The 12,387-nt window shown below is 40.2% G+C and overlaps 1 protein-coding gene across 3 annotated transcripts in view; it reads left to right on the top strand.

Moving 5' to 3' along the window:
* The first annotated feature begins 2,974 nt into the window (after positions 1-2,974).
* Positions 2,975-12,387, top strand: part of asmt (acetylserotonin O-methyltransferase) — a 14,746-nt gene continuing 5,333 nt past the window's right edge. Inside the window, exons 1-6 of one of the 3 annotated variants that reach the window (XM_009305018.5) lie at positions 2,975-3,137; positions 3,542-3,713; positions 4,253-4,382; positions 5,610-5,678; positions 5,830-5,948; positions 11,427-11,567. In XM_009305018.5, coding sequence (XP_009303293.1) covers positions 3,069-3,137; positions 3,542-3,713; positions 4,253-4,382; positions 5,610-5,678; positions 5,830-5,948; positions 11,427-11,567 — 700 coding nt within the window. In that variant the 5' untranslated portion in view covers positions 2,975-3,068. 3 annotated transcript variants of the gene reach the window in all.

Genomic DNA, 12,387 nt, shown 5'->3' with positions numbered 1-12,387 from the left:
CATTGTTGGTGCGTTGCTATTCTGAGGAACTGAAATAGACTGTGCAATAGACCAATTTTTATTTTATTTTGTTTATATTTAATAAACACAAGTGTAGGTGTGTCCAGCTGTGGGGTTTTGGAGGCATCTGTATCAGCATATGGGCAATAAGAGCAGGACGTGTGTTTGGATATAACTCAGTTTTCTGAGCACACTTTATTATTATTATTGCTCATTTATTCCTTTGCTGGAGATCAGAACTGAATTTAGAAATAGTTTTGAAGCAAATCTTTGTGTTTAACAAAGGAGATTAAATATGTGGGCTGATGGATGTGTTCAGTGGAGTGAGTTTCCACCGTTTCCTCAATCCACCAAAGTAAAGAAGTAAAGTAAAGAGGCCGAATGGAGGAGGCTGGTTCTTTATCCTTGCGCTGCAGATTCTTTGTTTAATGGTGTTCTCGCTAGTGAAGCGTTCAGTTTTAACTCTTACAAAGCCGCCATGTAAATAGCAAATGTGCCATGGAGTGACTCAACTGATTCTTAGGGCGTACTCGCACTATGCCATCCGTACTGTGCCCAGACCCGTTTCCCGGATCGTTTGAGAAGTGTGAGTGCGCTAAATCGGGCTCAAGCACGGTTCACTTGGCTGACCCTGGCCTAGTTGGAAGAGGTGGGCCTGAGCGCGGTTCACTTGGGCTTTGGCGCGGTACACTTGTGTGTGAGAGCAAAATGCGCCAAAGCCCGAAACTGAAAGCGAGACGTGACTTTTAAGGCACTGTTTCATATGGATTTATTAATCATTCTTACTGTTCAGTGAACGCAAACTGCCGTAGTTTATTAAAGACGCAAACTCCTCACTGCACGTCAGCTGCGCGCCTTCAGCAGACCTCCTCATTCCTGCAGCACGAGAGCTTAATGATTGTTTATGAGTGTCAAAAGTGGCGGATCTGTCCGGTAAAATATCTGACTGCGTGTCCCCGCATCCCTAAGGACTGTTTGGCGAAATATTTGACTGCATGTCACTGCATATCAAACGACTGACACGATATAACTAGAGAAATCTCCACTAGAGAAATCGAGAGAGCACTTCTCACTGAACAGCGCAGCAGTGATGACGTAAGCGTGCTGAGGCCCGATTGTATGTGAGTGCGGGCCATCAGGGGAGACGGGAGGGGGGACAAGCGTTCTTTTGCACGGTTCGAGGCAACTACCTAGTGTGAGTACAGCCTTAAAAGCAATGAGAGACGAGACTCTGATTGGTTTAATGCACGTTATGCTCAAAGTACAACCACAACTCATCATGAGAATCAGCACAGCCCTGTTAGACCAGTGTATTCAGACATGCCCTAAATGCGTCATGCCCTGAGCTGCAGACTGGATTGTTAAAATAGAGCCCTTTATTTCTACTTACATGACAGGAACAGGGGATGCCCTTGTATGATCACTAAAGCCTGGTTTATACCTCTGCATCAAGTGATCGGCGTGACCCATTGCTGTGCATTTATTCTTCTGCGTGCTGTTTCTGTTGCCCTGCAATACACTTCTGTAACACTAGCTGGCAGTGAGGTGTTTATGTTCCTCTGTGTTGAGTTTCTTCGCTGGCGTTTTGTTTTTTCTGAACACATCCTTAATGTACAAGTAGCTCAAATTCGCTCATTTTGAGGCGGGAACCGGCGGACATGCAACAACTATAATCATAATGTTAATTCACACCAGACATGGAAGAAGCATCAAGCGTAAGTGATGAACATGTTAAGTCAATGCAACGATGCAAATACAGATCTTGCTGCGCGATACGTGTGAATGGCGCGGCGCGAATGATGCAAATTGCGCAGCACGAATTGATCGTTTTGCGCGTTTGACGCGCTTAACCCGCAAATTGCGCGATTTGCTCGAGTTCGAAAATCTGAACTTCAGCGGACATTCGCTCTACATCAACCAATCAGGAGCTTGCTCATGTATGGGCGTGATTGTGACATAGCGCCTATTGTTGGTTTTCCGGGGGAAAATCCTACTGCCTACACCGACAACAGTTCTTCAAACTGGGCTCGGCTCAGTCTGAAGCACCGCTGCAAGCCGCCATCATCCAGGTTAAGTTTCTATCAACGCCGTTTTTTAGCCTTCATAAAGCACATAAACACATCTACTCAATAAAATTTATGTTAGCCGTTTAGCAATTAAGCTACAGTCACCGGGCAGACAGAAGCCCTGCCCTTGATCTGTTCTGAAGTGACTTTGACGCGCGAATTAAATGAGTAAACTTAAATGTTCACCCGTCTATTTACGTGAGAATAGTGAGAATAAAGTCCGCACGTTCTGCGTCTGGTGTGAACACAGCATAAGATAAACACAAATGAACAGTCTCCTTCACGAGACTCCACATTTGTAAACACTCGCTGCATCAGCCTCGCGCGGCTCTCACCTCCGCCTACTCTCGTCATCGCTACCAAGCTGACCAATCACAGCTTGCTCTATGCGTCGTTGCGATGTGTAGTTATATTTTTGAGAGGTGCGCGTCAGCATTGCTGACAGCCACAACGAGGGTCCACATGCCGTAGCCTGCGCATGCAGAAGTATAAATCAGCCGTAATGGAAACTGAATGTAAACCTGGTGGTCATGTCTGGTACTGCACCCAAACTAATGCTATCTAGGTGTTTTGAATGCTTTGAATCAGTGAATCAGTTTACAAATCAATTGGTTCAATTGTCTTAAAGCTTTGAAAAACTTTCTCCGATTCTGTCAAAATTATATGCAAATGACAACACACCTTAGAATGCCCATCAGCCAATCCGAATCGAGCACTGTATAAGCTCTGAGATGAATTAATTCTGTCTTGAATGCTCTGTCACACTTGGTCATGCTCATGATGGTGTTTGTGTTTAGATCTGCAGTTTGCTGAATCGTTCATCCATTTATTGATTCATTCGTTCATTATAATTAAACCTGATCTGAAGGTCTGGGTTAAAGCTGCTCAGAGTGCATCAATCTGGAGTGTGTAATCTCTGTAATCTGCTTATGTCTCTGAGTTAAAGCCTGCGCTCAGACTTTCACACGCAGACGAACAATCACTGTGAACACACAGAAAAACATGGCAGAAGAAGCGGAGCTGTACCCCAAAAAGATCCTCGAATACATGGAGGGGTTCCTGGTGTCCAAGGTACATCACATCTACACCGGCTGGCTTCATTTAATCAAACATACGCTAAAAGATCTGATATATTTTTAGAGTTTATTAGAGCAGATTTTTGTGTGAATATGTTGTGAAGTGTAATTTATACTTGAGATTTAAAGCTGCATTTTCAGCATCATCACTGCAGTCTGAAGTGTTCATGATCTTCAGAAATCTGTGTAATACGAGGACTTGATCATGGTTAGATGTCAGTAATGAGCACAGATGTTCTGCTTCTGTCTTTGTCTAAACTGATACAGGATAAAAAGATATTGATTTTGTTCAGACTCGAGATGCATTTAAATGCATTGAAATTATTTCAAATGAGTTCTCTGAATCCTGAAAAATAAAACATCTGCTGATCTGAGGACTGCTGTGTGTGTGTTCTTCAGACTCTGTTCTCCGCCTGTGAGCTGGGTGTGTTTGAGCTCCTGCAGTCTGCGTGTCTGTCTGCTGGTCAGGTTTCTGCAGCTCTGAGCACCAGTGTGGACGGGACGGAGCGTCTGCTGTCTGCGTGTGTGGGGCTGCAGCTGCTCAATACACACACACACACCGACGGAACCGGTACCGGTACACACTCATGCTGCACCTGTCTCATTCATTCATACATTCGTTCAGTCGCTTTCTCACGTTCTTGCTTGTTCATATATTAGAGAAAATAAACATTTTCTCAAATATATGCATGCAGTATATATCCACGAATGAATCAGTAAATGAATATATACTGATTTATTTGTAGATATATACTGCATGCATGTATTTGAGAAAATGTTTATTTATATTTAGAAGTATAATATATATGTATATGACACAATTTATAAATAAATTTAGAAAACCCATGCAACAAAGTTGTATATATATTTTTAAGTATGTGTGTATTACATATACATAATAAGCAAATATAACACACACACACACACACACTCACACACACACATTAATTGCAAAATTTACCCGACTCTAATAAAAATAATCACATTTGGTGTGAATCAATCAGATCAGCCAATCAGAGTCAAGCTTTCCATAGTCTCCTAATATAATGACTAGTAAATGACATGTTACACACAGAAGCCTGATGACTAATGGATGAGCTGTTTCCTCAGTTCTGTACAGTAACACAGAGATGTCGAATGTGTTCCTGGTCAAGTCCAGCCCGAAGTCTCTGTATCACTCTATCGAGTACAGCTCCAGAACCATCTACCTGTGCTGGCATTACCTGAGCGACGCCGTCCGGTGCGTAAAACACTACACCTACAGCTACTGTATTCATTCATTCATTCATTCATTCATTCATTCAAACAATCACTCACTCATGCATGCATTCACTCATTTATTCATTCATGCATAATTAATGTATTCATTCATTCACTCATTTATTCATTCACTCATTTATTCATGCATTCATTTGTTTACTCACTTATTCTTTAATTAAGCCATTCACCAATTCGTTCATTCATTCGTTCATTCATTCATGCATTCATTCACTCATTTATTTATTCACTCACTCATTCACTCATTCATTCATTCATTATTTCACACACACACACACACACATTCAGTCACTCACTCATGCATGCATTCACTCATTTATTTATTCACTCATTCATCTATTCATTCATTAATGCATCCATGCATTCAATCATTTATTCATTCACTCATTTATTCATGCATTCATTTGTTCACTCACTTATTTTTTAATTCAGCCATTCACGAATTTATTCATTCATTCGTTTGTTCGTTCATTCAATTATGCATTCTTTCACTCATTCATTCATTACTTTACACACACACTCATTCATTTATTCATTAATTCACTCACTCATTAATCCATCCTTTCAATCATTAATTTTCTTTATTCATTAATTAACTTATTAATTCATCAATTTATTCATTAATTTATTCAGTAACTCATCCATTCACTCATTAATTTATTCATTAATTCCCTCATCATTTTATCCTTTCAATCAATCATAAATTTATTCATTAATTCACTCATCATTTCATCCTTTCAATCAATCATTAATTTTTTTAATACTTCACTCACTCTTTAATTTATCCAATCAATCATCCATCCATCCATCCAATAATTAATTCATTTATTCTTTAATTCACTCACTCATTAATTCATCAATTCAATTAATTATCCATTCATTCATTCAGTAATTTATTAATTCATTTATTCACTCATTCATGTATTCATTAAATCACACACTCATTAATTCATCCATTAAACCACCCATCCATCCACCCATCCATTCATTTATTTATTTATTTACGTATTTTTTCATTCATTCATTCACTCAGTCATTTATTCATTAAATCCTTCATTCATCCATTCCCTCATCATTAATTGATTAATATAGGAAGACAGAGGTGTGAACAGCAGCTTTAATAATCCAAATCTCTGCAGTGGAGTGGAGACAGATTATTCTATTACTCCTGTTGTTTTTCCACTGTCAGAGACGGGAAGAACCAGTATGAGAAAGCCTTTGGAGTCAACTCTAAAGACCTGTTTGAAGCCCTCTACAGGTGTGTGTGTGTGTGCGTGCCTGTGTGTGTGTCTGTCAGAGAGTATGTTTGTGTGAGTGAGAAAGAGTATGTGTGATGCTTTGATGTGTGTGTGTGTGTTTGTCTGATGCTCTGATGTGTGTGATGCTCTAATGTGTGTGTGTGTGTGTAGGTCTGATGATGAGATGGTGAAGTTTATGCACCTGATGAACTCGGTCTGGAATATCTGCGGGCGCGACGTGATCACAGCCTTCGACCTGACGCCGTACAAGACCATCTGTGACCTCGGAGGTAAGAAGTAGATCACACACACACACACACACACACACACACACACACACACACACACACTCTCTCTCTCTCTATTTCTTTAGCAGTAAATCATGACAGTGTAGCTCAACACTGGTGCAGTCATGATAGTTAGAGCGCAGGATCCAGCAGATGGCGCTGTGGAGCTATTGCTGCACACACACACACACACACACACACAGCTCTGACACCGTCACAGTTAAATATTGTAGAGTGTCAGCACCACAGTAAAGGATTGAGGCGGACTGTTTTGGTAAACAGATGAACAGTGAATTAGCAGCCAGTAATGCACACACACTGAAGAAAGAAAATACCTCACCGGCCACTTTATTAGGTACACCTGTCCATCTGCTCGTTACCACAAATGTCTAATCAGCCAATCACATGGCAGCAGCTCACTGCATTTCGGCATGTAGACATGCTCAAGAGGATCTGCTGCAGTTCAGAGCGAGCATCAGAATGGAGTAGAAAGGGGATTTAAGAGACTTTGAGCGTGTATTTGAAGATATGAATATATTATTGATCATATTTCAACAAGTGTTTCTGTCATCCTGTGTGTGTATGAGCACGAGCATGTGTCTGATGGTATGTGTATGCGCATATCCTTGTGTTTTGCGGATGTGTGTGCACGTGAGTGTGTGTATATGAGCGAGCATGAGATTATGTGTGTGTGTATGTGTGTGTGTGTGCATGCATGAGTCTATATATTTTGTATGTAAGAGAAAGAGAGAGTGTGTGTGTGTGTGTGTGTGTGTGTGCATCTGTGTGAGCATTAGCATATGTGTTTTTGTGTATGTGTGTGCGTAAGTGAAAGAGAGTGAGCCTGAGAGTGTGTTTTGTGTGTGTGTGTGCATGAGTGTGTGCGTGCGTGCGTGTGTGTGTGTGAGCATGCTTTAGTTTATGTCTGTGTAAGAAAAAAAAGCGTGTGTGTGTGTTTTGTGTGTGTGCATGCTTAACAAAGAGAAAGTGTGTGTGTGTGAGCTTGAGAGTGTGTTTTGTGTGTGTGTGTGTGCATACGAGTGTGTGCATGAGTGTATGTGTTTTGTGTGTGTGTGTGTGTGTGTGTGTGTGTGTGTGTGTAAGCTGCAGAAGGAAGTGTCCGTCACATCAGTTTTCCTCTCCTCTTCCTCGATGTGCCCTCAGTTATTCCCCCGCTGCGTCTTTAATCATGTCAGATTTGTCAGAGGTGTGTGTCCTACATGCGGGTAATCATCAGGCGACACCTGTAGACGAGCTAATGAAACGAGATCACATTAACACTATGAGTGTGTGTGTGTGTGTGTGTGTGTGTGTTTCTTATCTGCTATTTAAATAAGAATGCTGAATAAATGAATGTACACATGCGGCAGTTATTGACACTCCTCCTGCTGTTTGTGCTGCTGGGTCCTGATTATTTCACAGTCGTCCCCTATGCAGTGCTCATGAGCTTGTCTTAATTGAGAAACTGCATTAAATATTTGCACTTTTCAAGATGCATTTGTCAGATGGCGACGGGATTTAAAGTTAAATGAGATTATTAATGATGGATGAGCCCTCAGACGGTCAGTTTTGACACTCTTCAGTGAAACTCTTAATAATAGAGTGTGTTTACAGGAATCGGGCGCTCCACGGTGATCCACACAATCACTAGAGCACTCAAATGTGCCGTTTCATATGAGAAATCTGCCGTTTTAAAGTTCACATTGTAGAGTTCATTGGAGAAGCAAAGGGGGGTTCTTCTGTTGCGTTTGTATGCAGGGTTGCCAAGTTTTCACAGCAAAATCAGCACAATAATGCAATAACATGGAATAAAGAATAATAATAAAAAATAGAATAGAAGAAAAATAGAAGAATAAAAGAATAGAAGAAAACAGGTGATAATATAATATAACTGAACAGAAAAGAACTGAACAGAGAAGAAAAGAACTGAACAGAACTGAGAAGAACAGAAAAGAACAGAACAGAACTGAATAGAAAAGAACAACAGAACAGAACCGAACAGAAAAGAAAAGAGAAGAACAAAACAGAGAAGAACAAAAAAGAACAGAACAAAGAAGAACAGAACTGAAAAGAACAGAACAGAGAAAAAAGAACAGAACAGAACTGAACAGAACAGAGAAAAAAGAACATAACTGAACAGAAAAGAACAGAGAAGAACAGAACAGAACTGAACTGAACAGAGAAGAACGGAGAAGAACAGAGAAGAACAGAACAGAACTGAACAGAGAAGAACGGAAAAGTACAGAACAGAGAAGAACAGAACTGAAAAGAACAGAACAGAACAGAACAAAAAAGAGCAGAACAGAAAAGAACAGAACAGAGAAAAAAGAACAGAACAGAACTGAAAAGAACGGAACAGAGAAGAAAAGAACTGAACAGAGAAGAACAGAAAAGAACAGAAAGAAGCAGAACATAATAGAACAGAGCAAAATTGAAAAGAACAAAACACAGCACAAAAGAAAATAACAGAACCGAAGAGAACAGAACAGAAAAAAGAAAATAACAGAACAGAACAGAGAAGAACAGAACTGAAAAGAACAGACAAGAGAAGAACAGAACAGAACTGAACTGAACAGAGAAGAACAGAAAAGAACAGAAAAGAACAGAACTGAACAAAAAAGAACAGAACAGAGAAGAACAGAACTGAAAAGAAAAGAACAGAACAAAAAAGAACAACAAAAAAGAGCAGAACAGAAAAGAACAGAGCAGAAAAGAACAGAACAGAGAAAAAAGAACAGAACAGAACAGAACAGAACAAAAAAGAACAGAACAGAAAAGAACAGAACAGAACAGAACTGAAAAGAACAGAACTGAAAAGAACAGAACAGAAAAGAACAGAACTGAAAAGAACAGAACTGAAAAGAACAGAACAGAAAAGAACAGAACTGAAAAGAACAGAACTGAAAAGAACAGAACAGAAAAGAACAGAACTGAAAAGAACAGAACAGAAAAGAACAGAACTGAAAAGAACAGAACAGAACTGAAAAGAACAGAACTGAAAAGAACAGAGAAGAACAGAACAGAGAAGAACAGAACTGAAAAGAACAGAACAGAGAAAAAAGAACAGAACAGAGAAGAAAAGAAAGAAACAAAACATAATAGAACAGAGCAAAATTGAAAAGAACAAAACACAGCACAAAAGAAAATAACAGAACCGAACAGAACAGAACAGAACAGAATGTCGTCTCTTCTTAAAGGGACAGTGCACCCAAAACTGCACATGTTCTGTCATTAGTTACTCATGTTGTTTGAAACCTGTCAGAGTTTGGAGTATCTTCACACACAGATAAACACACGTTTAATAATCTTATGTGCACAAAAAACTAAACTAAGAGTTAATAGAGACTTTACTGGACAAGTGTTGTTGATTTGCTCACTGTTAATATGTTCAAGATATGAAGCAGGTTTTGTAAAAGAAGTCATTTACGTTCCCTCTCTCTCTACATGTCAAACTGTACAATAACATTCAATAATGGCTGATATTTGTACACTTTTAGAAACGCCTCTGATTAAAGTTGTGGGGAAAGGAAGTGTTGATTTGTGGGTAAGGTGAAGTGTTGAGTTTCTCCTTGAGGACGCTGCGCTCTCGGCTCCAGATGGTTGCAGGTGACAGAACTCAAGAATATTAATGTGTGGCCCGAGGTGTCGGAGCTCATGCACAATATAAACATACAGTTAAAGTCAGAGTTATTCACCCTGCTGTTACATTTACATTCCTTTATATGAATACCCCAATTTCTGTTCAGCACATTTCTAATCATAATAGTGTTTATAACTCATCTCTAATAACTGATTTATTTTCTCTTCATCATGATGACAGCACATAATATTAGACTAGATATTCTTCAAGACACTAGTGTTCAGCTTAAAGTGACATGTAAAGGCTTCACTAGGGTAATTAGGGTAAAGTTAGGGTAATTAGGGAAGTCATTGTATAACAGTGGTTTGTTCTGAAGACAATCCAACACTAATATTGCTGAAGGGGCCAATAATATTGACCTTAAAATGGCTTTAAAACTATGAAACCATGAAACCCCCTCGTTTCAGCAGGGTGTTTTCACACCTCTACTTTGGAAAAAGTCAGAAAAGTGGGCGTGTCCAGCTCTGTTTAGGGGGCGTGTCGGAGGAAGAAAAGAGGCATGGTGTGGGAGTGTCTAAAGTCACACACACAGGGGAGAAAGTGACTGTGTCTACATGGACATCTGTAGTGGAATTATTTGCCAAATTATTAAATGGTGGACTTTAACTGCAGTTTGGCTCTTTCATTCAGGGAATTCATTCATGTCCCACACAACAAACGAGATATTTGATTGGAGGAGCTGCTCTAAGCGTGTATTTTTCATGCAATGTTTGATACCGCACGGCGAATGAGAGAAAAAACCCTCCGCATTTCCCGGAAACTTAGATGCACACGGCAGGTAGCGTCAGAAAGCCGCGTGTGTTATTCCGGTCACTAAGTGCGGTGAAAATCCTACACGAGGTTAAAGTTTGGTTGTGGTGCTAACATGTTTACACTCGGTGCAATAGTTAAGTTCGATACGAACAAACTGAATAAACAAAGAGCACTGGCCGCTCACTTACCAAATCTGTAGAGACAGGACAATCACCAGCAACTAGAGCCGCGTCTTTATTAAGAGGAGACTACAAGCGAATCCGGATCTCAGCGTTTGCAGATGAGAACAGCTCTCAGGTAAACAATAATCCTCCTTAAACACGTAAGTTATTGTTGTGGAGCGTCGCGTACACTGTTAATCCACACGTGACTCCAGCTGAGCTCTCACAGAGAGAAAATGAAAACAAAACTTCACTGCAGCAAACTATAAAAGCAACACTTCACGCTTGTTTTGCCAACACAACGTGGCGTCTCTGTCGTCTAAACACTGTGACAGTAATGAATATTAATGAAGGTGCACAATAGAGCGCGCTGATTGGTTTGAACCAAGCTTTACTCATGCATTAATGCAGCACACTGTAAGACGTAATAAGACTCACTCTGGCACAGACGTCCAGTCTGCACGCTGGAATACACGCTATTATATCATGACCGTGACGCAGCTTCAACAATTTGTTTCAAACCGGAAGTACGAATTTGCTTGAAATAACGCAAAAACAACCAATTTACACTTTTTAGTGAGATATAGGTGTCCTAATAGTGTTTTTAGCAGTGTGGAACACATATACGACTGTCAACAGCTCAACACATGTGTTTTAGTGTTTCGCTACCCTTTAAAAACTGCTTTTATTCTAGCTGAAATAAAACAAATAAGACTTTCTCCAGAAGAACAAATATTAGAGGAAACACAGTGAACAACTCCTGAATCTGTTCAACATCATCTGGAAATATCTGAAAAATAAGAAACAGAAGGAGGGGGAACAATTTTGCCCTCCACTGTATATCTCACAGAGTGCTCCTGGTTAAACAACAGGACAAATATAAATGTATATATGTATATAACACTGGTTGTGGTTCTCCTTCGTCAGGCTGCAGTGGAGCCCTGGCCAAACAGTGTGTGTCGGCATACCCAGAGTCTTCCGTCACCATCTTTGACCTTCCCAGAGTGGTGCAAAACTCACAGAAACACTTCATGATGGACCAAGACCCGCGCATTGCCTTCTGTGAAGGTACACGTGTGCGTTTCTCAACTCTCAAGATCCACAAATAAACAAACAAGCCCATAATCCTGCTTGATAGGAGCCATTTTTAACATTAACAACATTAGCATGTTGTTAACATTAGGCTAGTTAATGATAGCACAAAATTAGGAATGCAATTAGTGTTCTACCATAGATATATACACTAGATATGGCATAGGGACCCTGAGCATGCGTCAATAGCGCCGCCACATTGGTACAGTGCTCCCAGGACAAATGTCATTCAGTCGCATTAGTCAAGACAGTGTTATTACGTGAAGATGCGGGACTTTAGCGCTGTCTACTGGTGTAGTAACGAGCAAACAAAGAAAACAAAGCACAAAGGCAGAACATTTCATAGGTAATATTAAGTTTTTTCTGTTTTTGTATGTTCTGAACTTTTGTGCTAATCAGGTCACGTTATTGAGGATAACAGTCACTTACTGCATTCACCATACGGCAAAGCAGCTCCAACTCGCACTAAACACTTGGCTTATGCTAGTTTTGTTGAATAAAATCAGCAAACAATGCAAAAGAAATATGACAACGAGATGCTGCGCTGCCAGAAACTTGTATTATTGTCAGCTAACGTTAGTGAAAGAGTCGTTCGGGGGATTCATTCACAAGCGAGTCGCTCCCTCCGTCAGTATGAGGAGTGAAAGCGGTAGAGGAGCTGTGTTTCAGGACACGGATTAGATTAAATTTAACAGGGAGGGTGAATAGCACATTTCTGTACACACAAACACAAGCTTTTTATCAGGAATGCCCGTGCGGTCACTGATCCATCAATGTAGAAAAGTGATGTCAAATT

The sequence above is a fragment of the Danio rerio genome, chromosome 9 (genome assembly GCF_049306965.1).
Source record: "Danio rerio strain Tuebingen ecotype United States chromosome 9, GRCz12tu, whole genome shotgun sequence".
Taxonomy (NCBI): Eukaryota; Metazoa; Chordata; class Actinopteri; order Cypriniformes; family Danionidae; genus Danio; species Danio rerio.
This window is presented reverse-complemented; position numbering and strand designations above follow the sequence as displayed.